We start from the raw sequence: 24,111 nt of genomic DNA on the forward strand, positions 1-24,111 counted from the left end.
ACGGATGACAGAATGTGACACTTGTCGTGATTTCCCTCGGTTTTTATACCCATGGAGGCGCGTATTCGGGTACGGTCGTCGCGCTCTCAGTCGTTCCCGTCCTCCGCTTTCCCTATTCCTGTGGAGGAGATAGACGCGTGCGCGGGGAAATGTCGTTGACGCGGCCGTTCGTTCGGCCTTCGGTCGCGGCTGTTGCGAAGAGTTTAGGTGAGAGCTGGCGCTTCGCGCTTTTTTGCCTCCGGATTTAGGACGATCGGCGGCTCTCACGCCGAAGGACGATGTATTTCAGGGTGCATCGTCACATGACTAATATAGCATATTGCCTTAAATGTAAAGATTGCCCTCAGTATACATTGAACAAACTATCTTGCGACACGCATTAAAAAACATAATATAAAAAAACTTAAATGCTACTAATCTGTCGTCAGCGCACACAGAGTTAAAGGAAATCATAATTTCAATTGGTCTAGACCTCTTGTTTTACATAGTGAAAAACATAGAAAGAAAAGAGAGTTGGCAGAAATATTTTTTATCAAAAAGTATATCAACATCATTAACTTTCAGAAAGACACTGAAGATTTAAACCACATTTATAACAATATTATTGAATCTGTATGACTTCGATTGGTAACATTTGTTTCAATCTTACAATTCACTTTATACGACTAGCGTAATATAATATGTATATTTGTATTTACTTAATGAAATATGCCAATACATGAGACACGTGTTTCTTACTTGCGGGGTGTCGAGAGACTGTCGTCCTGCCTACGGCTCGCTCTGAGCGTTATCTCTGGTTAGAGGTGGGGGATTTTCCCCCAAATCCCGCATGTGTTGCTTTAGTATATGTATAATATATCTCTGTGAATACATCACAACTTCCTCCCGTTTAACTCTTAGCTGCACCTTTTGCCCGTTCTGAACGTCGCAGTATTGTGGTCGGTTTTTTGTTACATTGGTTTGCATCGCCGGCTACGTTGTTGTCAGGATTCGAAAATCTTATGATCTGATCAATATGTCGCTTCCAGATTTTTCCATGTGCAATTTCGACTTTGAATATTGATGATAGTTTCTGTATTATTTTTCCATTTATACGGTTGTCATTGCGCGTGCCGAAGTTATCTACCATAACTGAGTTATTTTGAATGGGCATCTATTATTAACATAAACATTTGATTATGAAGGGGCCCAGGAAATCGGCATGAATCCGGCTCCAACATTTATGGCTAATGGGTCAGGAGAACATTCGGAGGTTTCTTTCTTTCTCGCACACATACCGTACACACCGCTGCTACTTCCTTTATTTCCCTATTAATGTTTGTCCATCACACGTGCGACCTTGCGATCATTTTCATTTTCACCACTCCTAAATGTGATGCATGTAATTCTCGTAGTATGCTTCTTCTCAATTTTTTTGGTATCACCGCCCTGTATCCCTATAATAGACATTCTTTTTCTATCGTTAATTTGTCCCGCTTTGCGTGAAATATTTTTTCATATGCGCTTAATCCGCTTACTGCTGGCTACATGTCGCGTTACTCAGCTCTTTATTCTGTTTCGTCTCTTTCGCCAACTTGCTCGCACTTAATATCTTTAATGACTCATCGATATAATTAATAGCAGTAAATTTGTTGTCAAAAATTGGTGTCGCGTCATTGATCGGTAGCCTGGACAGTGCGTTTCGCAATTTCCGTTTTGTTTGAATTTAACGTATTCGATGTTAATTTGGATAATAAATATGCCCAACGTTGCAACCGGCTCGCAATTGTCAGGGAAATCTCTTGCCTGGAGCCAAAAATGTGAATTAAAGGTTTATGATCGGGCTGCAATGTTGTTTGTTTGCTGTAAATATAATTGTAAAATCTCGTGAATCCGAAAACGATTGCACTGGCCTCCTTATTGATTATTGCCTTGTTTAACTCCGTATTTGACATAATTTTGGCGCATAAGTTATCGGTCTCTTGCTTTTATCTGAATACCGATGTGATAGTATTGTTGACAGTCCATATGCGGACGCATTGCATGCTAATACAATTTCTGTCCTCGGATCGTAGTGTGCTAGGATCACTCAAGATGATGTTAATTCTCTTTTTACTCATTCAAACACGTTCGTACATTCTGGTGATTATGTAAAATTGTCTCGTTGTACGCATTCGTACAACGGTTTCAGTTTTTCGGCCCTATTTGATAGAAATCTAGCATAATATGTGATTAATCCTATAAATGATTCTAACTGTTTTTTATCTTTCGATGTGGGCGCATGCATCATAGCTTTTATTTTTGCTTCTGACTTGTGTAACCCATTTTTATCGATCACGAATCTTAATATTTCTAACCGATCTTTGAAAAAATCGCACTTCGCTATATTTACTTTCAATCCGTAGTCCTCTAGACGCTTATATACCGTGTACAGGACTTGTAGATGTTCTTTGTCGTTCGCGCCGGTACAATATATCTAGGTACGGCATCGCGCCTTGGATGCCTACAAGGCATTCCTCATTTTTTCTTTGGAAATCGCCCGGTCCCGAAGCTATACCTTTAGTCAGTTTAGTGTATCTGTATAATTCTTTATGCGTAGTTATAGTTAAATATTGTTGATCCTCTTTATCGACGGATATTTGCATATACGCGTGTTGCAAATCAATCTGTGAGAACTTATCGCCATTTCTCAATGCTAAGAAAATTTCGTCGATTAAGGGCAGGGGATGTCAGTTCACTACTAAGCATCGATTTAGCGTTAATTTAAAGTTTTCGCATATCCTTACTGTACAATCCACTTTGATCACTGGTACGGTGGGTGTCGCTTAGTCGCTTACATCAACCTTTACTAAATGTCCTAATGATTTTAATCGATTTAGCTCTTTCTCTACTCTTTCTGTCAGTGCAAACGGCAAATGTTTAGCCTTGAAAGCTCGCGGCTTTGAGTTTCATTTTAAAATTAATTTAAAGGTACTCTTATTGTACAATCCTACTCCGTCCGCAAAAAGCTTAGGAAATTTATTTGAAAATTCCTTTATAACGCTTGCTAACTCGATTTTATTACAACCTTTATTCTCACTGTTTGTTTCACGCAACTTAAGGGTAACGGCCATAAGCCGAATGCTTTTAGCCATTGCCTGTCAATTAGGGTTGAACCATGACGTCTTATTATTACCATTTTTAATACTGCTTCTTGGTTGCTTAATCGAACTTTTAAATTTGTCAAAATATCTTCGTGCTCCAAAGGTACCTTTCCATATGTTTTCAGGGGACTGTACATTGGCTTGATTTTTAAATACGGAAGTAATTCATCTTTAATTTTTTTGACATGACTGTCGCATATGTTCTTGTATCTACCTCCGTGTTAACCTTGATACCATTAATTAATACTGTTAAATACATTGGTTTGGTTGTAATATTTCTATTTATAATTTCTATATTCCTGACTGCTGAGCCGCCGTAGTTGTCTTCCTCCTCTATGTTGAAGAAATCGTCTGATTCCTCTTTCTTCGATGACTCGTCCTTCGTCAGCCTGGGTTCTACTACATCCGCTTGTATACGTTATCAGCTTTTTCATTCTGCATACTCCCGCTAAATGGCACTTCCGTTTAAATGAGGTGCATGTTTGGAATCAATAAAAACAATGGCGCACGAGATGATTCTTTTTTCTGCAACAATAACAAGTTGTGATTTTATATCTGTATTTGTTGTAACCATTCTTTTTGTTATAGCTGTGTTATTATATTGTTGTCCTCTTGCGTTGTATTGGTACTACTGTCCTTGTTGCGCCGTTCCCCGTATCGAATTTATGGCTGCGTTTGACGCTGCCGCATTCAGTGGGAGCGCCCCGTTTGCCCAGGTCAAAATTGGCCACGGTCCCGATTGGCCACATCAATATTGGTCACGTAAATATTGAACACGTCAATATTGGCCACGATCCCGATTGATCACGAGGTGGAATGGTCACGTTAATATTGTTCACGTCAATATTGGCCACGCGTCAATATTGGCTACGTCAAAATTGCCCATGTCAATAATGGCAATGTTAATATTGGCCACGCGTCATTATTGGCTACGTCATTATTGGCCACGCGTCAATATTGCCCACGTTAATATTAATCAATTTTTTTGTTTAACGTGGAAAGTCGCAAACCACGTGGTGCAGAGGATGCTTCGCGCGAACGCACGCACGCACGCACGCACGCACGCACGCACGCACGCACGCACGCGCGCACGCGCGCGCGCGCACACACACACACACACACACGCACACACACAAACCAAATACAAAACACAAAATCTCGTTTGTAGCCAGATAAAGAATAATTGAGTTGAAAAATGTTAATTTATCACTTTATTTATTTAAATATTTTTGCATAAACAAAGAAATTAAAAAATCGGCTCTTACAGTTTTCTTTAGAATTTATTTCCGAGTATTTCTGTCCAAGGATCATGCAAATCGGTTAAAAAATACGACCTGTAACCTATTTTGAACAGTATATTGTTCGTTTGGACCACTGTGCGTCGTACTGTTATACGAGAGACAGATATGGTCTTTGTAACAAAAAGCAGACTCGTGGCGAGTAACGCAAAGAGTGACTCGTCCGTCTTCTCGCGCTCCTTATAATGCCTGGGAGTCGTCATCTTACTCCTGAGATAAGATGGCCTCTGGTGGCGTCCGCGCGCACTTCTCTTTCCTTACTGTTATAATTCTTACAGTGTTCGCCGGGCTGCGCGGTTGCTAGGCGCTCGTCTTTTCTTACAGTGTCCGCCGGGTTGCGCGGCTGTTAAGCGCTAGCTTTTTCTTACAGTATCGCCCGGGTTGCGCGTCTGTTAGGCGCTTGGTGTGGCGATTAATGGTTTTGTGTCGCCACAAATATTTTAAAATTTTTTAGTTTTAAATTTTAATTTTTAATAAAAAAAATAAAAATAAAAAAAGCCCCCTCCCCTCCGAGAATACTCGCGGTGTCTCCCGCGCTCTCCGGTACGGGAAGTGTGGCGCCGTTTCTCGCACTGGGCTTCTCGCTTTCCCGCCATATATTACGACCGTCAGGGATTCGGATTCGTTCGGCTCTTCCCATGCGGCACGTCAGCCTCGGTCGTGTTAAAAGTGGTCTCTACCTCCTCGATCGTGAGGCCACTAATTAATGATTTAGTCGCGATCTTCTCAAACGAGTAACTCCGCTCCAAATCGTTCGCGAAACCTCTAATATTCTGCGTAAAATTTATTATAATACCAAACGTCGATAAAAAATCCATTCCCAGGATTCAAGGCAACGCTAATGTAGGTAACGCATACACGTCCAAGGGTAACGCTCTTTTTCGTATCGTAATCGGAATTTTGACCTTCCCCTTCACGCGCGTCGTTTGATTGGTCGCGGTGGTCACTCTACTTCTTCTCGCGGACTGGAAGAGATATCCCGCGCCGCGTATTAAGTCGATCGTCTCCGTATTCGCGAAAGTCCGGCTCAAACCGGAATCTAAGCAAAAATCGAAGAGACGCCGCGCCGTCTCCCTCCCACTAAAAACACTGTACGCGAAATTACGACCACCCCAGATTAATGAAATAGCGGGAGCGGGTTGTGGTAGAGTCGCGTCGTTCCCCCTCGGCAATGTCTTCTGCCACAGCGGAGCCCTGCGCGCGAGCCTTCGACTTCTTTCCCTTCGCGGTCCCCTTCGAATCTTTTGTTTCTCCAACTGCTAATGCGACGACCGAATCGTTCATCCTTGGTCGCCCCGCATTTTTCGGCGGGCAATATGCTAAGTCCGAGAACAAGGAGCTTTCTGGTAGTAGCGGGGCTTGATAGCTTTGCACGGCGCGACAACAACTCTCTGCCCTTGACGCGAGAATTTCCAACGTGTCTAAATCGTGCACGATGTGCCGAGGCACCATGGTCTGCAAGCGCGGTAACATAAGCCGATGCGCGTAGCTAACCTTTTCTATCTCACTCTATGGCGGTGACAAGCGACCGAACAGAAAATTCATACACGTGAGGTAGTCTCCCATCGACTCGTGTTCCCCTTGCGTCCTCCATGATTTCATCGCGCAGGGCGAACTAGAAATCGGGGGTCTCCGAATCGCGCACGCCACGCGGCCTTGAAATCGGCCCATCCTGTAAATCGTGATCTCTTAGCGCAAAACCCATGCAAGGCTATGCCGATCAAGAAAAACAGTAAGCATCTCAAAATATCTTCATCCTTGGCGGGAATAATTTCGCGTCCCTCCTCGATATGGAAGAGAAATGTCTTCGTGTCCTCCCTCTGCGCGCCCGAGAGTTTTAAATTCCACTTGCGCATTATATTATACGCGGCGGACGCGGACCCGCTATCGGAATTTTGTGACGCGCGACGCCCCTCGCTTGGCGAGCGCTCCCCGAATCTCTAGGGCCCCCGCGTCTCGTCATTTCAAACGAGCTATCCGGGCGGACGGCCTCCCGACAGACCGAGATTTCCTGGTTCCGTCATCGTGGCGCCTCCCGGGTATCCGTCACGTTTCATGGGCGCGTGTCACTCTCTCACGCGACGCAGCCAACAAAGAGCGAGCACCGAATATGGTCCATCCGTGGACAAATTTTGCCCCCTTAACTCGGCACGCAATTGCTCTCTCTCTAACGTAAAGACCCACTTACTATTAAGTGCGGGCTCACTCATGCGATTGATATTCTCTTCGATCGCTGACACGAAACGTAAATAATCTCAACATCAAAAGCATGAAAACACAATAAACACGACTTTCCTTTCTGCAAGATGCTGTCGTCGTTTACAAAGCATCGACTAATACAGCGTTCCGCGCCATATGTTACTCGCGTTTACCAAGGTCATTTACTGTATTCACATCCGTGAAAACAAGCAACAATTCTCTAAGTCAATATCACACGAAAACAAGAATTAATATCTCGGATTTTACCAATCACAAATATAACGAACGTTCTCTGTTTGGCGCGAGAGAAAGTAACGAAAAATGCTTAAGATCAGAGTATAACTCAAATACTTGAAACCAGAAAATTACGCGAAAGTAACAGAATTAACTAGAAAGTGTGAACGAAATTCGATACAATAGAAGAAGGCGCGAAGGAAACAGCAAGCTAGACGAAAACGTAAACTAAGGGAAAGATAAGACGCGAGATTGCAATTCACGCTAGAACGAGACACGACGGCAACATCGCTACGCAGAAGTAACACTAAGAATCTGACGCGACACGGACGAAATGGTATTGACAGAACTCGCAATAACGCGAAGATATTGGAAGAGCCGGAGTCTCATGCATGATTCTACAAACCGCGGCGCGAACACTCGACGCATGCAACACGATTCGGTGAGCACGCACTTCGTGCGTACAACGGTATGGCGGCTGTGCTACCGGCCTTCTCCCACGAACAGATGCTCTTCTCGCTACTACCGGGGACCACGATCCTTGGCGAGCGTGTTTCACGCACGCAACTCTACGATACGAGAATCTTAGCTTCCACGAGTTCTTGGCGGCCCATTGCGCATGGGAGTCGATCGCTCGTTCTAACACTAATTAGTACGTCCTTGTGTACTGTACTACACTAAAGAGCTCGATCCCAGAACGTTAGCGCAATCCGCCAACTCGCGACTGGCTTTACAGTTTTTCGTCAATTTACTCGGGCAACCTCACCGGCTTTCTCGTTCCACCGTACTGGCCAAAATCTTTGCTCAGCACGTTTGCTCAAACGTTCGTCCTTTCCTCGCCACGACAAAATCCCCGAGGACGGCCGGGTCGCTGAAACGTCAAATAAAACGGCTAGTGCGGAAGCGCGCAATCGAGACGCGAGGTGCTCGATCACAAGTCGATGTGTTCTCCACGCAGGGGATGCACTACTTGGTTGTGCGTGACATCACCCAATAAGGGGTACGCGTTACGCGCTTCGCGACAGCTCGCTCTCAACGACATACGCGACCCAATTTCGCGAGGTGTCCTTCGATCGCGGGGCCCTTGATTCTTGGTAGATGGCCTTCCGATTAGTTTAGTTTCTCCGGGGCTGATACGGGAGGCTGGTTATAACTGAAGAGTCCTCCATTGCTGCTGGTCTTGTCGGCTCTTCCGCTGTGACGCCTCGTCGAGCTTTTCGTCGTGCCGCTTTTTCCGCTGCCTTCGCCGGGGCCTCCAGTCCCCGCGGTACTATCCTCGTACCTCGGCCCTGTCCTAAACTTTCCTCTGCCACGCCAAGGCTGACTTCCTACGTGATATTCCTCGGTGCTCCCGATGAGTGAGGCGCCCGATACATAAAATACAAAAACAAATATAATTAGAAATCGCAAATAATACCGCTAATGTGACCCGCCGAGGATCGCGATATGCTCCCCGCACCACCCGGTCGTTCTTGCTAGCGCGAGCTCGGGCCTTGTAACGGCGGAGAGACCTTGTGACGCCGCAGCGAAACTGCAACGTCACAACTCCCCCATACCAGAGGGACCGTACTGGCTGCAGTTGCTCCTTCTAGCCTCTCGCTTTCGGGATACATGCCATTTTCATACTGTCGGCGCGTGACTACTCACTTGAGCTGATCACGCACAGAACATATGACACCGGAACCGCCCAGCGCTGAGCGTCGCAAGAAAGAAATGCGGGAGGGTGGTGAACATGGAAATCACACAAATTGATCAAACAGATATACACTGACAAGGGAACGGACAAAACTGTCCCTCACTGATTTTAATGAGCTTTAGATATGTTGTGTGAGCACGTTCTATGGGACACACGTTAATCACGTGTTAAGGACATGTAGCGCTGAGGCATAGCAGTTAACCCGGCCGGGAAGATTCGGCACTCGAGAAAGAAGTCCCGGCCGAGCAGCACGTGTTCTCACGACTCTTCCGATGTATTCCTAATAACGCATTATCATTTACGCCTCTTTTTCACGATAACACAACATGATGGCAGCGGTGAACGCGAAATAGTAAAAATAAGTACCACGCGTGTGCGCTACGAGCTCCTCGCGAACGGTACAGAGAATCATACGTCATAGATTCTCTCCGTGGTGCCGGGCAAATACGGGCTCTAGTGTTAGAAAAATATTCTAGCACTGGTTATCCGAGTCAGGAACGAAAATGACCGAAACTGCTTCGAGTGCACTTCCGAGCGTCCATCCCCAGAGCGAATTCGACTTCAGCAAGCCAGAAGCATGGCCCACGTGGCTCAAAAGGTTCGAAAGATACATACTAGTAACGGGTTTCTCACGCAAACCCGAGAAGGAGAAAGTGGATCTGTTATGTTATACAATGGGCGAAAAGGCGGAAGAAATATTGAAACAAGTCTTGCCAGAGGCTAGCGCACAAACAACTCTGGAAACGGTAAAAAAAACATTCAGCACGTATTTTTCACAGAAGAAGAATACAATCTTCGAGAGATTCAAATTCAATTCGAGAACGCAACAGCCAAACGAGAGTGTAGATTCGTTCATTACGGCGTTGCACATACTAGCGGAGTCGTGTGAATACGGGACATTGAAATAGGATTTGCTACGCGACAGAATCGTTATCGAAATACGCGATGCCCGTACGTCGGAGCGTATGCAACTTACGGCTGACCTGATCCTAGAAAAAGCCATCACAATCGCGCGCAAAGCGGAGACACAGGCCAGGGAATACGACACGGACAAATAACTTTAATATCAGTGTTGATAGAGGGACCGGTTGTTTTCGCGCAAGTGCATCACGTGAGGCTTCAAAAAAATATCCATTAGTAATAGGAAGGAGATCTTTGATCGTACATCTTGCACACGACAACGTATAAATATAGTAACAGTGATAGACGGATCGGTTGTTCTCGCGCAGGCGTGAGGCTTCAATAAAGCATCATCTCCTTCCTATTACTAATAGATACTTTATTGAAGCCTCTCGCCTGCGCGAGAACAACCGATCCGTCTATCACTGTTACTATATTTATACGTCGTGTGCAAGATGTACGATCAAAGATCTCCTTCCTATTACTAATAGATATTTTATTGAAGCCTCACGTGATGTGCTTGCGCGAAAACAACCGGTCCCTCTATCAACACTGATATTAAAGTTATTTGTCCGTGTCGTATGCAAAATGTATATATACATCCGTATAAATGTATTTTCAAACTTCAAATTAAATTAAATTATATACTTATATACTTACATTATCTTTATTCTCAGAGCGTGCTACGTGCATATAGTGTAAATAATATAATTATGCAAATAGTTATTGCAGTTTATGTTTTATATTTTTCTCTTGATATTATATATTTTGTTATATTGTATTTGCAGTTTTAAATGTTAAAAAATATTTTGCTTCATATTAATTTATATTCGCATTTGTAACAATGAAAATGTACGTAGGCACATACGTATATATATGCTACTTTTGTTATATATATGCATTTATGCTTTATATCGTGTAATACGTTGCGTATTATATAATTAAGATTAATCCATTTTTATGTTTTAATATAAAAATATACGCAGAAGAGGCAGTTATTGAGTGTGACGCGACTAAAGAAATAACGCGACACTACTTCTAGCGCAGCACCTATAGCGCGAGATTACTATCTCGTTTTGCTAATAATTGAGAATGATGGAACCCATATGTTATTATATATGGGTGGATTCGGCTTTTAATGCTCTTTAATTTTTGTCCTTACAAAATTTTTAAAATGTTGAAAAAAAGGGATGGGGGGTGGGTTAAATTAAAAAATTTGACATTTTTAAAAAATATAAATATACTGTTGTAAAGAGTATAAAATGCCATAAAACTTTCGTATAGAACATTTTTTCATAAACCTTATATTTTCAAAGATATTCGCAAAAAACGAAAAAATGCGTTATTTTCGAGGGGTGGTTTCAACCCCTAAATGTCGAGATACGCAGATTAAAAAAAATATGGGTCTAATATTTTCTTATGTTCTATAACATATCCGAAGCTCATTAAAATCGGTGAGGGACAGTTCTGTCCGTTCCCTTGTTAGTAATAGTAGATTACTATTCAAGATATTTTGAAATTTGTCTGTTAAAATTCATGACGGAAAAAGAAATCATAGAACATTGTAAAGCGGTATTTGCTAGATCTCCGAAATCGTGCGAAGTGATTGCAGTACGCAGTTCTCATCCGGTTTCAGGCGGTTTGCCGAAGAGTTCGATTTTGCGCACGTCGCCAAAGTTTTCGCAGAGCAATGGCGCTGCTGAAGCCGCGGTGAAGATAGCGAAGCGCATTATAAAAAAATGCGAAGATATCAATGTAGGATTGCTCGCGTATCGGACAACGCCGCTTGAGAACGGTTTTTCCCCATCGGAAATGTTGTTTTCGAGGAGAATACGGTCTCGTTTGCCGAAATGTATGAGGGATTTACATACTTTCGCGAATCATAAAGAAGTAGCAAGTAAAGAGAACCAGAGAAAAGAAAAGTGTGGGTAAGTTCGGTATTGAGTGTACTTTACTCCCCACTCGAGATGTTCCACCGCGTGGAGCTTTTGGTCGCCCTGAAAAGGGCGGTTTATCTTGCGTCCTTATAAGGACGGTTGTCCCTCGTTGATTGAAGCGACGAATTCTGCGTAGAGGTCCTGTGGCTTCAGCGGGACCCTAGCGCTAAGGCTCGGCGTCTGCTTCTTAGGAGCCCGTGGAGTCCTGGGCTTTCCTGAAGGGGTGCTAGGCCAGGAGTCGTCGGAACCACCAGAGACCTTAGCTTGAACGCTAGCGTCGACCTTTGGTCGGGTCGGTGTAGTCTGCGTCCAGGTTGCGTGCTGTAGATAACGTGGAGTCCGGCTGGTTCGCTGAATCGGTGGAAGGTCCCAGGGAATTAGCCTCCAGTGCAACTTTGTTTCCCCCGGGTCGAGTCTCGATGTCCTCACGTCCTGGATCCGGAATGCTGGTCGTTCCTCCGGCCGGGCCGGCCGGTTGCTCTTCCGTCTTCGCGGCAGGATGCTGCCGTTGAGCTCACTCCTAGAAGGAGGCCCTGGGGAGAGCACACTCCCCGAAGGAGGCCCCGACAAGAGCACACTCCACGAAGGAGGCCCTGACAGCAGCACACTCCACGAAGGAGGCCCGGGTGAGCACACTCCACGAAGGAGGCCCAAGGTTATCTCGGACGAGCACACTCCGAGAGGGAGGCCCGTCACTATACAAAAGAGAGCGTACAGAGAATATCTTTAGAAAATATCCTCTCTGCGAATCTAAGATTAGATTAAATTTCAGCGCTGCGGGTGGTCTTTATATAGCCGGGCTGCTGCACCTTACTACGGAGTGCCGCGGCCGCTCTATCGGCTGCGCCGCGCACTGCTCCGCTGGCGACTCGCGGCGTGGGCGGTGAGCGTGCGTCGGTCGACGCACCGGTGTACGCCGTGAGCGCATTAGCTCAGGCGCGCTGCTAGAGTGGCGTGACCGCCACAAAAAGCAAGAGCAAATGTATAATAAACGACACCGTGCTAGGAAGCTTTGCGACTTGAAAGTAGACGATAAGGTATAGATTGTAGACATGCCTCGGTACGGAGAGGTGACTGTCGAGATTTATAGTTTCGCTCGGTTAGAGATTATCGATATTTAGGATAACAGAGTATTTTTATATGCCAAGAGAGAGCATAGTCGGCGTGCAAAAATCGCGCGGAATCGGTAGGACCGGTAGGAGAGTTAGTAGGAAAAAAAGATGGCCGTGTTAAGACTCCGTGTATCCATTCTCTGTATATTATCTGTGAAGTAAAGATTACGGTAGTTACATTAATTCAAGTGCGAATATTCATTCATGGACCTTTTCTCAGTATTTAGCACATAACATTTTGGTTCTTCGAGCCGGATACGTGACATTGCAAGTAATCGAGAGGTATAGACGCAAGCCACGCGCCACATGCGTGAGCCAGGTAGTTCTCGAAATTCAGCGAACGATAGTACACAATCCAAGGGACTAATAATCGGAGAGCACGGGCGGATCAGTGCAGAAAAAAAAAACGGAATAGTTTGGACGAGTCAAGGCGTACAATCAGGACAAATATACGAAGTCCACGGCGTGATCGAAGTTTCGAGAGAGGCGATCCTGCGAGGAAGCGAGAGCGGCGATTGCACGAGGGAGCGAGAGCGGCGACTGCACGAGCGAGCGAGAGAGGCGATCCTGCAAGGGAGCGAGAGCGGCGACTGCACGAGCGAGCGAGAGAGGTGATCCTGCGAGGAAACGAGAGCGGCGATTGCACGAGGGAGCGAGAGCGGCGACTGCACAAGCGAGCGAGAGAGGCGATCCTGCGAGGGAGCGAAAGCGGCGACTGCACGAGCGAGCGAGAGAGGCGATCCTGCGAGGGAGCGAGAGCGGCGACTGCACGAGCGAGCGAGAGCGGCGACTGCACGAGCGAGCAAGAGAGGTGATCCTGCGAGGAAACGAGAGCGGCGATTGCACGAGGGAGCGAGAGCGGCGACTGCACAAGCGAGCGAGAGAGGCGATCCTGCGAGGGAGCGAAAGCGGCGACTGCACGAGCGAGCGAGAGAGGCGATCCTGCGAGGGAGCGAGAGCGGCGACTGCACGAGCGAGCGAGAGCGGCGACTGCACGAGCGAGCGAGAGAGGTGATCCTGCGAGGAAACGAGAGCGGCGATTGCACGAGGGAGCGAGAGCGGCGACTGCACAAGCGAGCGAGAGAGGCGATCCTGCGAGGGAGCGAAAGCGGCGACTGCACGAGCGAGCAAGGGAGGCGATCCTGCGAGGAAACGAGAGCGGCGATTGCACGAGGGAGCGAGAGCAGCGACTGCACGAGCGAGCAAGAGAGGCGATCCTGCGAGGGAGCGAGAGCGACGATTGCACGAGCGAGCGAGAGAAGGCGACGTTGCAAGCGAGAACGAGAGGACGACGGTTAGGTTAACGAGCTGACAAGGATCCGAGGACGAGACCAACCATTGTGACAACGACTAGTCAACACTTCTTAGCGGGAAGTATCCATATCCATTTCTATCTTGTGTCAGCATTGTATCAAAATGACTGAATTAAAGCAATATATCTTTGAGCGAGGCCAGATGAAGGCTAGGTTAACACGGTTTAAGACTGCGTTAGATCAAATGACACCCGGGGAAGATAAGATTGGTTTAGCTGTAAAATTAGAAAAAGTAGAAGCGTTGTTCGATAGATTTATTCAATTAAAGATAGAGGAAGCTGCGGAAGGTACGGACCAAGCTCCGATTCAGGAATTAGAGAGAGCGCGGTTTGAAGATGTCTTTTATGAATTAGTCACGCGTGCGCGAAGGTTTATAGAAGCGGATAAAGAAAAGAAATTGCGTGCGCAGAAAGAGGCTCGGTTAACGATTACAACGGCCCAACGATATCTGCCTGCAACCATGACGGATGATGGTCAGGCGAGGATAAAGGTGGGTTCAAAGTTGCCGATAATTAAACTGAAAGAATTTGATGGATCCTATGATCAGTGGGTTAAATTTAGGGACACATTTAAGTCCATGATTCATGACATACCCAAAATTACCAAATTTTATGATTTAGATTCCGCTCTCCAAAAGGATGCAAGACGCGCAATTGAATCATTAGGGGTTTCAGAAGCTATCTACGATAGTGCATGGCAGAGATTGTTGGACCGTTTTGAAGATACTACTGTGTTAATAGATAATCATGTAAAGGCGTTATTCGAATTAACCCCCATGAGTAAGGGCTCGAGTAGTGCTTTACAGCAATTAATTGATGATGTACAAAATAATTTTCAATCACTAAAAATACTGGATGAGCCCACCGATCAGTCGGACACGTTGATAATATTTTTAATGTCTACTAAATTAGATGTTTATACGAGGCGAGAGTGGGAAAAACACGCTTAACTCAAAAACCCACCTTGCGAATTATGACAGTTTCTCACAAAACAGCGCAAATACTTGGAGAAGAGTATGGATCAAGGGTCGACTAGCAAACCAAACTCAAGACCTTCCACGACAACAAAAAGTGGTAAGTTAGGATCGCAGACCAGAGGGACGGCAAGCGCAACATACGTATCTGCTGAGATACCCGGCTGCCCAATGTGTGGGTCATCTCATTACTTGTACAATTGTGAGGAATTTGCAAAATTGTCCGTCAAAGACAGGATTTTTAAGGTGCAACAAAAACGACTATGTTTTAATTTTTTAAGAGGCAAGCATCGAAATGTGGACTGTACGCTGGGCCCATGCAAGAAGTGCCCTTTAAAACACAACACCTTACTTCATATCGAGCAGAATAATCAACCGAAACATTAAGCGGATGTCACTCCGACGGAAGAGTCTAAGATAGCAACGAATAGTACCACCATGATGGTAAGGGCCGCGGAGCAGGAGCCCAAGGTAGTACTTGGTACAGCGAGAGTAAATATTTGAAATACGAAGGGACAACCACGGAACTGTAGAGGATTATTGGATAATTGTTCTCAGTCTCACTTTAGCAGCTTACAATAAGATTGTGTAAGCTGCTGGGTATCTCTTTAACTCCAGTTTGTGGTGGATTGGAAGCATGGAACCGGCGTATTAAACATAAGGCTCAAGTGCAAATAGGTTCGCAGCATAATGATTATAAGGTCACCATCACGTGTCTGGTGATCTCTACAATTTCGGAAGATATGCCGAATATGATGATAGATGCCGCAGCGCTGCGCATTCCTGCAAACATAATGATGGCGGATCCAGATTTTTATAAATCAGGCAGCGTGAACTTGTTGATAGGTGGTGAAATTTTCTGGGACTTGCTATTTGTGGGCCAGATCAAGTTACCTGCCACCCAGTCAGTATTACAAAAAACCAAACTCGGATGGATTTTAGTCGGTCTCTTAGCGGTGCCGATTTCTGCCGCAGCACAGGATCAGGCGAGTGTGCCACTTGAGCACAATGCAACTATTGTCCGAACAAGTAGCCCAATTTTGGGAATTTGAGTAGTGTTCTACGCAAAAGACGATTGTCCAGAGAGCAATTTTGTGAATCACATTTCAAGGAGACGACTACCAGAAATGAAGAAGGTCGGCACTCAATACTTAAGGGATCAATATATCAATTTCATGAGAGAATACCGAGATTTGGGTCAGATGTCGGAGATTCCACCGGATCAGGACAACTTACCGCCAGCATATTACTTGCCACATCACGCCGCGCCGTGACAAAGAAGGGCAGTACTACTACCAAGATTCATGTAGTGTTTGACGGATCATGTAAGACTTCCACTGGGCTAAGTATCAACGATGTGTAGTATGTTGGACCTATCATCCAGGATGAGCTGTTCTACCATCTATTAAGATTCAGACAGAGCCCCAGACTAGCGACGGTTTCAGCAAATACTCTGGCGGGAAAATGAAGGGGAAGAAGTAAGAACCTTCCAATTGAATACTGTAACGTATGGTATGGCGGCCGCACCATATCTGGCTACCCGATGCTTGAAGCAAATTGCCGAAGATTGTCGACAGACGAATCCACTAGTTAGTCAAGTAATTGAACACAATTTTTATATGGATGACCTTTTGACAGGGGTTGAAGGTTTAAATGAGACAAGGAAGTTGAAGGCGGATTTAACGCAAATATTCAAGATGTATGGACTCGAATTAAGAAAGTGGGCTAGCAATGAGTGTTGAATTTTATGAGTTTGAAAATAAATCGGAAGATCATGGGCCAAGGCATTTCCAGGATTTAAAGAATCCCAAAACACTGGGATTGCTGTGGGATCCAGAATTGGATACTGCAGTTTACCACCTTGATTAACTTCTCAACGAAGGTGACAAAACGGACGATATTATCCGCTGTCTCGCAGATCTTTGATCCTTTAGAAGGCTAATTGGCCCAGTCACAGTTTGTGCAAAATTATTGCTACAAAAATTGTGGAAGTTAAGGATAACCTGGGATGAGGCGGTGCCACAAGATATTTACACCAAGTGGTTGCACTATCAGATTCAATGGAAGGATTTGAAGGACATAGTAGTAGCCAGACGAGTGCGTAAAGCAGATACTCTTCAAGTTCATGGATTTTGCGATGCTTCTGAGAGGGCAATCGGAGCATGCGTTTCCATAAGAACAACGGACGAACAAGGTAATCCATACATCTATTAGCAGCTAAATCGAAAATAGCACCTTTACACCCAGTGACGCTGCCACGTCTGGAGTTAACTGGCGCTGTGTTATTGGCGAGATTGTCATCTGAAATTGGCAACGCTTTGAACGTACATCGAAGCAGATTTTATTAGCGACTCGGAGCGATTCGGAAATAGCACTTCACTGGATTGCAGGATCTCCCGGACGATGGAATACCTTCGTCGCCAACCGGGTTGGTGAGATACAAGAACTCACAACGGAAAATTGGCATCACGTATCTACTCATCATAATCCTGCGGACATCATTTCAAGAGGTATCACGGCCCAAGAATTAACTCATTCTACGCTATGGTGGCATGGTCCATCATGGTTAGCAGAAGATGAACAGCGTTGGCCTACACAACCTAAGGGAATACCTGCAGTGATACCAGAAATTCGACAAAGCAAGTCTCAATTTTTAATGAGTTCCACCAAGTCGGACCTTGATCTATGCTATCTCTTGACTCGGTTTTCATTGTTATCAAGACTTACTCGAGTAGTTACCTACTGTCTTTGATTTGTCAAAAATGCTCGTAGTACGCTTGCTCAGAGATCGGTGGGAGCACTCAATGTAGAGGAACTAAATAAGGGCATAAAGGTTCTGGTTTGTATTGCTCAACGCCAGGATTTTTCTCGCGAAATTGCGGAATTAAGAAAGAACAAGCCGTTACCTAAACATAGTCAAATTCTTAAGTTGCGACCGTTCCTTGACAAAAAGGGTTTACTCAGAGTCGGAGGTAGATTAATTAATGCGCCAATACCATATGATCAAAGACATCCTATGATACTATCTCATCAAAGTTCACTCGCGGTATTAATCATGCGACATCAGCGACACTTTCGTGTGCTCCATGCGGGGCCTCAATTACTGTTAGCTGCATTACGAACACAGTATTGGATAACTTTAGGAAAAACATTAACCAAACGAATAATAATGTCTTGTAGCCGATGTTTTCGCATAAACCCACCCCCATCACAATATGTTATGGGCGACCTTCCGGTTAATAGAGTTACACCAAATAGAGCATTTTATTGTTGTGGTCTAGATTACGCAGGACCTTTTTTTATAAAACCACGGGTGCGCGGTCCTGCTAATATTAAGACATACATGTGCGTTTTCGTCTGTACCGTGACTAAGGCCGTGCACTTGGAGCTTGCTACGGATATGAGCCTTTTTGAATTGTTTGCGACGATTTATTGCTAGACAAGGGAAGTGTAAACATATCCATTGCGATAACGGTGCGAACTTTGTTGGAGCAAAAACTGAATTGTCAGAATTGTACGCTAAATTGTCGACGAATTTCAGAATAGTGTAACAGAATTTTTAGGGGAGGATAGAATACTTTGGCATTTTATTCCCCCTTTTGCGCCAAACTTTGGAGGGTTGTGGGAGAGGGTTGTTAAGTCTGCGAAGCGGCATCTAAATAGGGTTCTGTTTAATACTTCTTTGACGTACGAAGAATTGTACACCGTGCTGACACAGGTAGAATCCTGTCTGAATTCCCGTCCATTGTTTCTTTTATCCGATAATCCTTCTGATCTTATTCCTTTAACACTTGCACATTTTTTAATACCTTAGCGGCGCTACCCCAGGAAGATCTCACTGATGTCAACAGAAATCGATTGGATTGTTACCAACACCTACAGCAATTGGTACAGCACTTTTGGAACCGATGGAAGATAGAATACTTACATCAGCTACAAATGCGAAACAAATGGAATGATCCGACTGTGAACCTTTTGAAACCGGGAACCTTGGTTATTGTTCGTGAGGATCATTTGCCTCCGTTAAAATGGCCAATGGCCCTTATAACTGAGATATACCCTGGATAGGATGGAGTTACTCGGGTTGTGACGTTGAAGGGCTCAAATAATCGTTCCTTTAAGCGACCGGTTACAAAACTCTGCGTTGTTCCCCTCCATGACGACGAGCCGGTGTCTGGAGCTCCAACAAGCTAGTCCGAGGAGGCTGTACCCTTCATTCAAATTTAATTAAGCGACTTTATAATACATATATTTTTACTGGAATGTCTTCCAGGGGGGGAGGGGGGTATGTCGAGATTTATAGTTTCGCTCGGTTAAAGATTATCGATATTTAGGATAACAGTATTTTTATATGCCAAGAGAGGGCATAGTCGGCGTGCAAGAATCGCGCGGAATCGGTAGGACCGGTAGGAGAGTTAGTAGGAAAAAAAGATGGCCGTGTTAAGACCCCGTGTATCCATTCTCTGTATGTTGTCTGTGAAGTAAAGATTACGGTTACATTAAACGGTAGTTACATTAATTCAAGTGCGAACATTCATTCATGGATCTTTTCCCAGTATTTAGCACAATGACAAGAGTAGACGACAAACTCAACTCATATATTGTCCAAACCGAAAAGGATAACGTAATACGTCGTAATCGTTGGCATCTTGTCCCTGCCCCGTATAAACGCTTGCGTACAAATAGTTGCGACGCGCCGGTTATGGTCGACGAAGACGCGACGGACATCCAAGCGACTGAATTACAAGCTAATGTAACGCCGCCGGAAAGAACAAGCGAGGGAATGGTCGTAGACCACGGAGAGGAAAATATAGACGGCCAGCAGGAGAACCTGGTTATAAACCCCGAGGTAGAAGAGTCCCTGCGTAGATCGGCCCGGAAAAAAAAGCAACCCGAACGATTAGGAGTAGAGTTAATGTAGAACATATATTCTGCGTTATCATATCCAACACTCGTGTATTGTAACACTTTATGTAAATACCACATACAAGTTTTTCAATAAAAGGGAAAAGATGTTGTGTGAGCACGTCCTACGGGACACACGTTAATCACGTGTTAAGGACATGTAGCGCTGAGGCATAGCAGTTAACCCAGCCGGGAAGATTCGGCACTCGAGCAAGAAGTCCCGGCCAAGCAGCACGTGTTCTCACGGTATATTCCTAATAACGCATTATCATTTACGCCTCTTTTCCACGATAACACAACAAGATATGTTGTAGAACATGAAAAAATATTAGACTCATATTTTTTTTAGCGGCGTATCTTGACGTTTAGGAGTTGAAACCACCTCTTGAAAATAACGCGTTTTTTCGTTTTTGGCGAATATCTTTGAAAATATAAGGTTTATGAAAAAATGATTTATACAAAAGTTTCATGGTATTTTATACTCTTTACAATAGTATATTTAGATTTTCCAAAATTCCAAATTTTTAAATTTTCTCCACCCCCTACCCCTTTTTCCAAAATTTTGAAAATTTTGTAGGGACAAAAATTAAAGAGCATTAAAAGCCAAATCCATCCAAATATAATAATATATGGGTTCCATTATTCTCAATTATTGGCAAAACGAAATAATAATTTATAGGCGCCGCGCTAGAAGTTGCGTTATTTCTTTAGTCGTGTCACATTCAATAACTGCCTCTCTTGCGTATATTTTTATATTAGAACACAAAAACGGATTAATCTTAATTACATAATACTCAACGTATTACACGGTATAAAGCATAAATGCATATATAACAAAAGTAGCATCCCACACAGCATGTAACATTGGTGAAATATTGTAACGATCGAAAATAGTATAGAAATATTTCATTAACATTTTAATTATAACTTTTCATCCTAAATATTTCAGAAATGTATTTGCTTCATGTTTTTATAAAATTGCAAATGCAATATTTTCGAAATCCTTTAGAAACATAAAAGTTTGCTTTCATATTTGACTGTTTCTTAATATTACAAAAAAAGTGGCAAATATAATACACACGCGCGCGCGCGCGCGCGCGCGTGTGTGTGTGTGTGTATACGTTAGTGCGTACGTAAATTTTCATTAAAAAAAAGATCTTTTGAATAGGAAGGAGATCTTTAGTCCCCATACAATTTTTTTGTAAATTTATAAAAACGTTAACACCTTTTATATATTAACCCAGGTAGCAAGCTCACGTCATTTTGACATCCCAAAATGGTCATTTACTGACTATTCTTGACGTCACGAAATGACGTTAAAATGACGAATGTCACAAATTCCTGACGTCATGAAATGTACCGTATTTTGACGTCATAGAATGACGTGAACAATATGTTGTCAAAAAGATCTCTAAAAGATATCCTGTTTCTGAAAATGATAACATAAAGAGACTTCTAAAAGATAACATATAATGTCAAAATGTTAACCAATGCGTCGTTTTTTGAGAACAAAAAGATATCATGAAACTAATATCTAAAAGATTTCTTAAATCGGATATCTTTAAACTGCAAATAGAGATAAAAAAATAAAATAAAAATTTCATTTTTTTTATTATTCTTATCAACAGTACATACTAAATTTGGGACATATTTTTTATAATTAATTAAATTTAAATTATATTATTTTATTTTATCCTTACTTGCCGTTGGTAGGTTTGAACCCGGGACCTTAGGATTACGAACCTTGTACTCTAGCTGCTACGCCAATTTGACTCATCGATATGGGTACTTGTTATTGTCTACATATACCTATATGTTATAAACTGTCGCAATTATATTATTTTTTATAAAAGCAATTAAATTTTGCAAAACATATTAAAAATAAATAGCATTAACTTATTTACTTATTAATTTCATTGTTAAATTTAACTTTTTCCATAACCTTTATAATTTGATGGAAATTGCGATCTATTTAGCACTAAGACTTTGAAGCGTTCAAATGGTTTGACCATTTTGAAATTATTTCCAAGATATCTAAATGTTTTCTTAAAAAAGTTTTCTTAAAGTTGAATATAATATGCTTATATAATATATGCTTATGCCTTACGCCTTAAATCTCATTGTATAGACACCGCTTTAGACCGTGTCTAAAATACGTCTTAATGACGTCTTTATGTCCCGATTTTGGATGTGTGCTGTCTGGGAAAATAATCGTCAGATCATGACTGAAATATGACTTCAAAATGACGTCATTATGACGTTAATTTTAGGTCATGTAAAAAAATGGTCATTTTGACGACATATGACCAAAAAAGACCATTTTGGGACGTCAAAATGACGTGGGCTTGCTACCTGGGAAACATGCATGTATATTTTCTTGTATTAAATAGAATAATTTATAAATAACGTATTTGATGAATACTGATAAGATTTTTTGGCGGTTTTCCCTTAGTCTTGTGACCAGTGTCGGTATTCTGTATGAGTTCCGCCAAATAAAATATTTTATTTCAATTTAAATATATGTTTCATTCCAAAAATTTACCTTTTTTTCGTTTTTAAGTTGATTTTTATTATTAAATGCAAATTATTTTTAATTCCTTAATTTATGTTAAATATATATACACAAATATACATGCAAACGATATGCAAATATATGCGTGCGTGTTACATATATAAAAAGTGTTAACGTTTTTATAAATTTGCAAAAAAATTGTATGGGGACCAAAGATCGCCTTCTTATTACTAATGGATATTTTACTGAAGCCTCATATGATGCGCCTACGCGAGAACAACCGGCCCGTCCATCAACACTGATATTAAACTTATTCGCCCGTGTCATCTGCAAAATGTATATATATATCCGTTTAAAGGTATTTTCAAACTCATTAAATTAAATTATATAATTGTATTATCTTTATTATCAGAGTGTGCTATGTGCATATAGTGTAAATAATATAATTATGCAAATAGTTATTGCAGTTTATATTTTATACTTCTCTCTTAATATTACATATTTTGTTATATTTGCAGTTTTAAATATTAAAAAAATATTTTACTTTATATTAATCTATATTCGCATTTGTAACAATGAAAATGTACGTACCCATATACGTATACTATATATATGCTACTTTTGTTATATATATGCATTTATACTTTATATCGTGTAATACGTTGACTATTATGTAATTAAGGTTTTTATGTTCTAATATAAAAATATACGCAGGAAAGACAGTTATTGAATGTGACGCGACTAAAGAAATAACGCAACTTCTAGCGCGGCGTCTATACAGGGTCATTCAGAACAACATTCGGTCCGTAAAATGACGCATTCCTGACGCAATTCTAAGACAATTTTTTCTTTACCAAAATTTTATTTAAAGCGTAGTTTTTGAGTTATAAGCCAAAATAGTTAACGAATTACGCGTCGAGTACAGAAGGCAGGCAGGGGCGGCGCGCCACGAGCGTAACGCGGGCGCGGCTGACTATCCGCGTCAGCTGACGGGTGATTACCATCGCGTAAGTCGCTAACTATTTTATCTTATAACATAAAATTATGCTTTAAATAAAATTTTAGTAAAGAATTAAAAGATTGTCTTGGAATTATGTTAGGAATACGCGTTTCTTAAAATCACTGTAACAACCAAAAGTTGTTCCGGATCGCTGGCCGTCGGACGCTGCAACCAGCTGATTGAGGAGGGAAGACGTTTATACACACGCACGTATACACTCTCTCTCTCTCTCTCTCTCTCTCTCTCTCTCTCTCTTTCTTTTACACAAACACGGCATACACACGTCGCGTGTAGCAATCAGCTGGTTGCAGCGTCCGACGGCCGGCGATCCGGAACAACTTTTGGTTGTTACAGTGATTTTAAGAAACGCGTATTCCTAACATAATTCCAAGACAATCTTTTCTTTACCAAAATTTTATTTAAAGCATAAATTTATGTTATAAGATAAAATAGTTAGCGACTTACGCGGTGATAATCACCCGTCAGCTAACGCGGATAGTCAGCCGCGCCCGCGTTACGCTCGTGGCGCGCCGCCCCTGCCTGCCTGCCTGCTGTACTCGACGCGTAATTTGTTAACTATTTTGGCTTATAACTCAAAAACTACGCTTCAAATAAAATTTTGGTAAAGGAAAAATCGTCTTAGAATTGCGTTAGGAATGCGTCATTTTACGGACCGAATGTTGTTCTGAATGACCCTGTATAGCACGAGATTATCATCTCGTTTTGCCAATAATTGAGAATAATGGAACCCATATATTATTATATTTGGATGGATTTAACTTTTAATGCTCTTTAATTTTTGTCCTTACAAAATTTTCAAAATTTTGAAAAAAGGGGTGGAGGTGGGGTAAATTCAAAAGTTTAAAATTTTTGGAAAATCTAAGTATACTATTGTAAAGAGTATAAAAGA

The 24,111-nt window shown here is 42.7% G+C and overlaps 1 protein-coding gene across 1 annotated transcript; it reads left to right on the forward strand.

Moving 5' to 3' along the window:
* Positions 1-13,914: 13,914 nt before the first annotated feature.
* Positions 13,915-15,171, forward strand: LOC118645359. The gene is made up of 2 exons (XM_036286234.1): positions 13,915-14,631; positions 14,791-15,171. The coding sequence occupies exons 1-2, from the start codon at positions 13,915-13,917 to the stop codon at positions 15,169-15,171; spliced, it is 1,098 nt and encodes a 365-aa protein (XP_036142127.1).
* The last annotated feature ends 8,940 nt before the right edge of the window (positions 15,172-24,111 follow it).

The sequence above is a fragment of the Monomorium pharaonis genome, chromosome 4, assembly GCF_013373865.1.
Source record: "Monomorium pharaonis isolate MP-MQ-018 chromosome 4, ASM1337386v2, whole genome shotgun sequence".
Lineage (NCBI taxonomy): Eukaryota > Metazoa > Arthropoda > Insecta > Hymenoptera > Formicidae > Monomorium > Monomorium pharaonis.

Bases quoted from the DNA above. Each gene is read 5' to 3' on its own strand.
- LOC118645359 (XM_036286234.1), top strand. From the start codon at position 13,915: ATGACTGAATTAAAGCAATATATCTTTGAGCGAGGCCAGATGAAGGCT. The intron at 14,632-14,790 runs GTACAAAATAAT...GAATTATGACAG, and splicing joins TACAGCAATTAATTGATGAT to TTTCTCACAAAACAGCGCAA.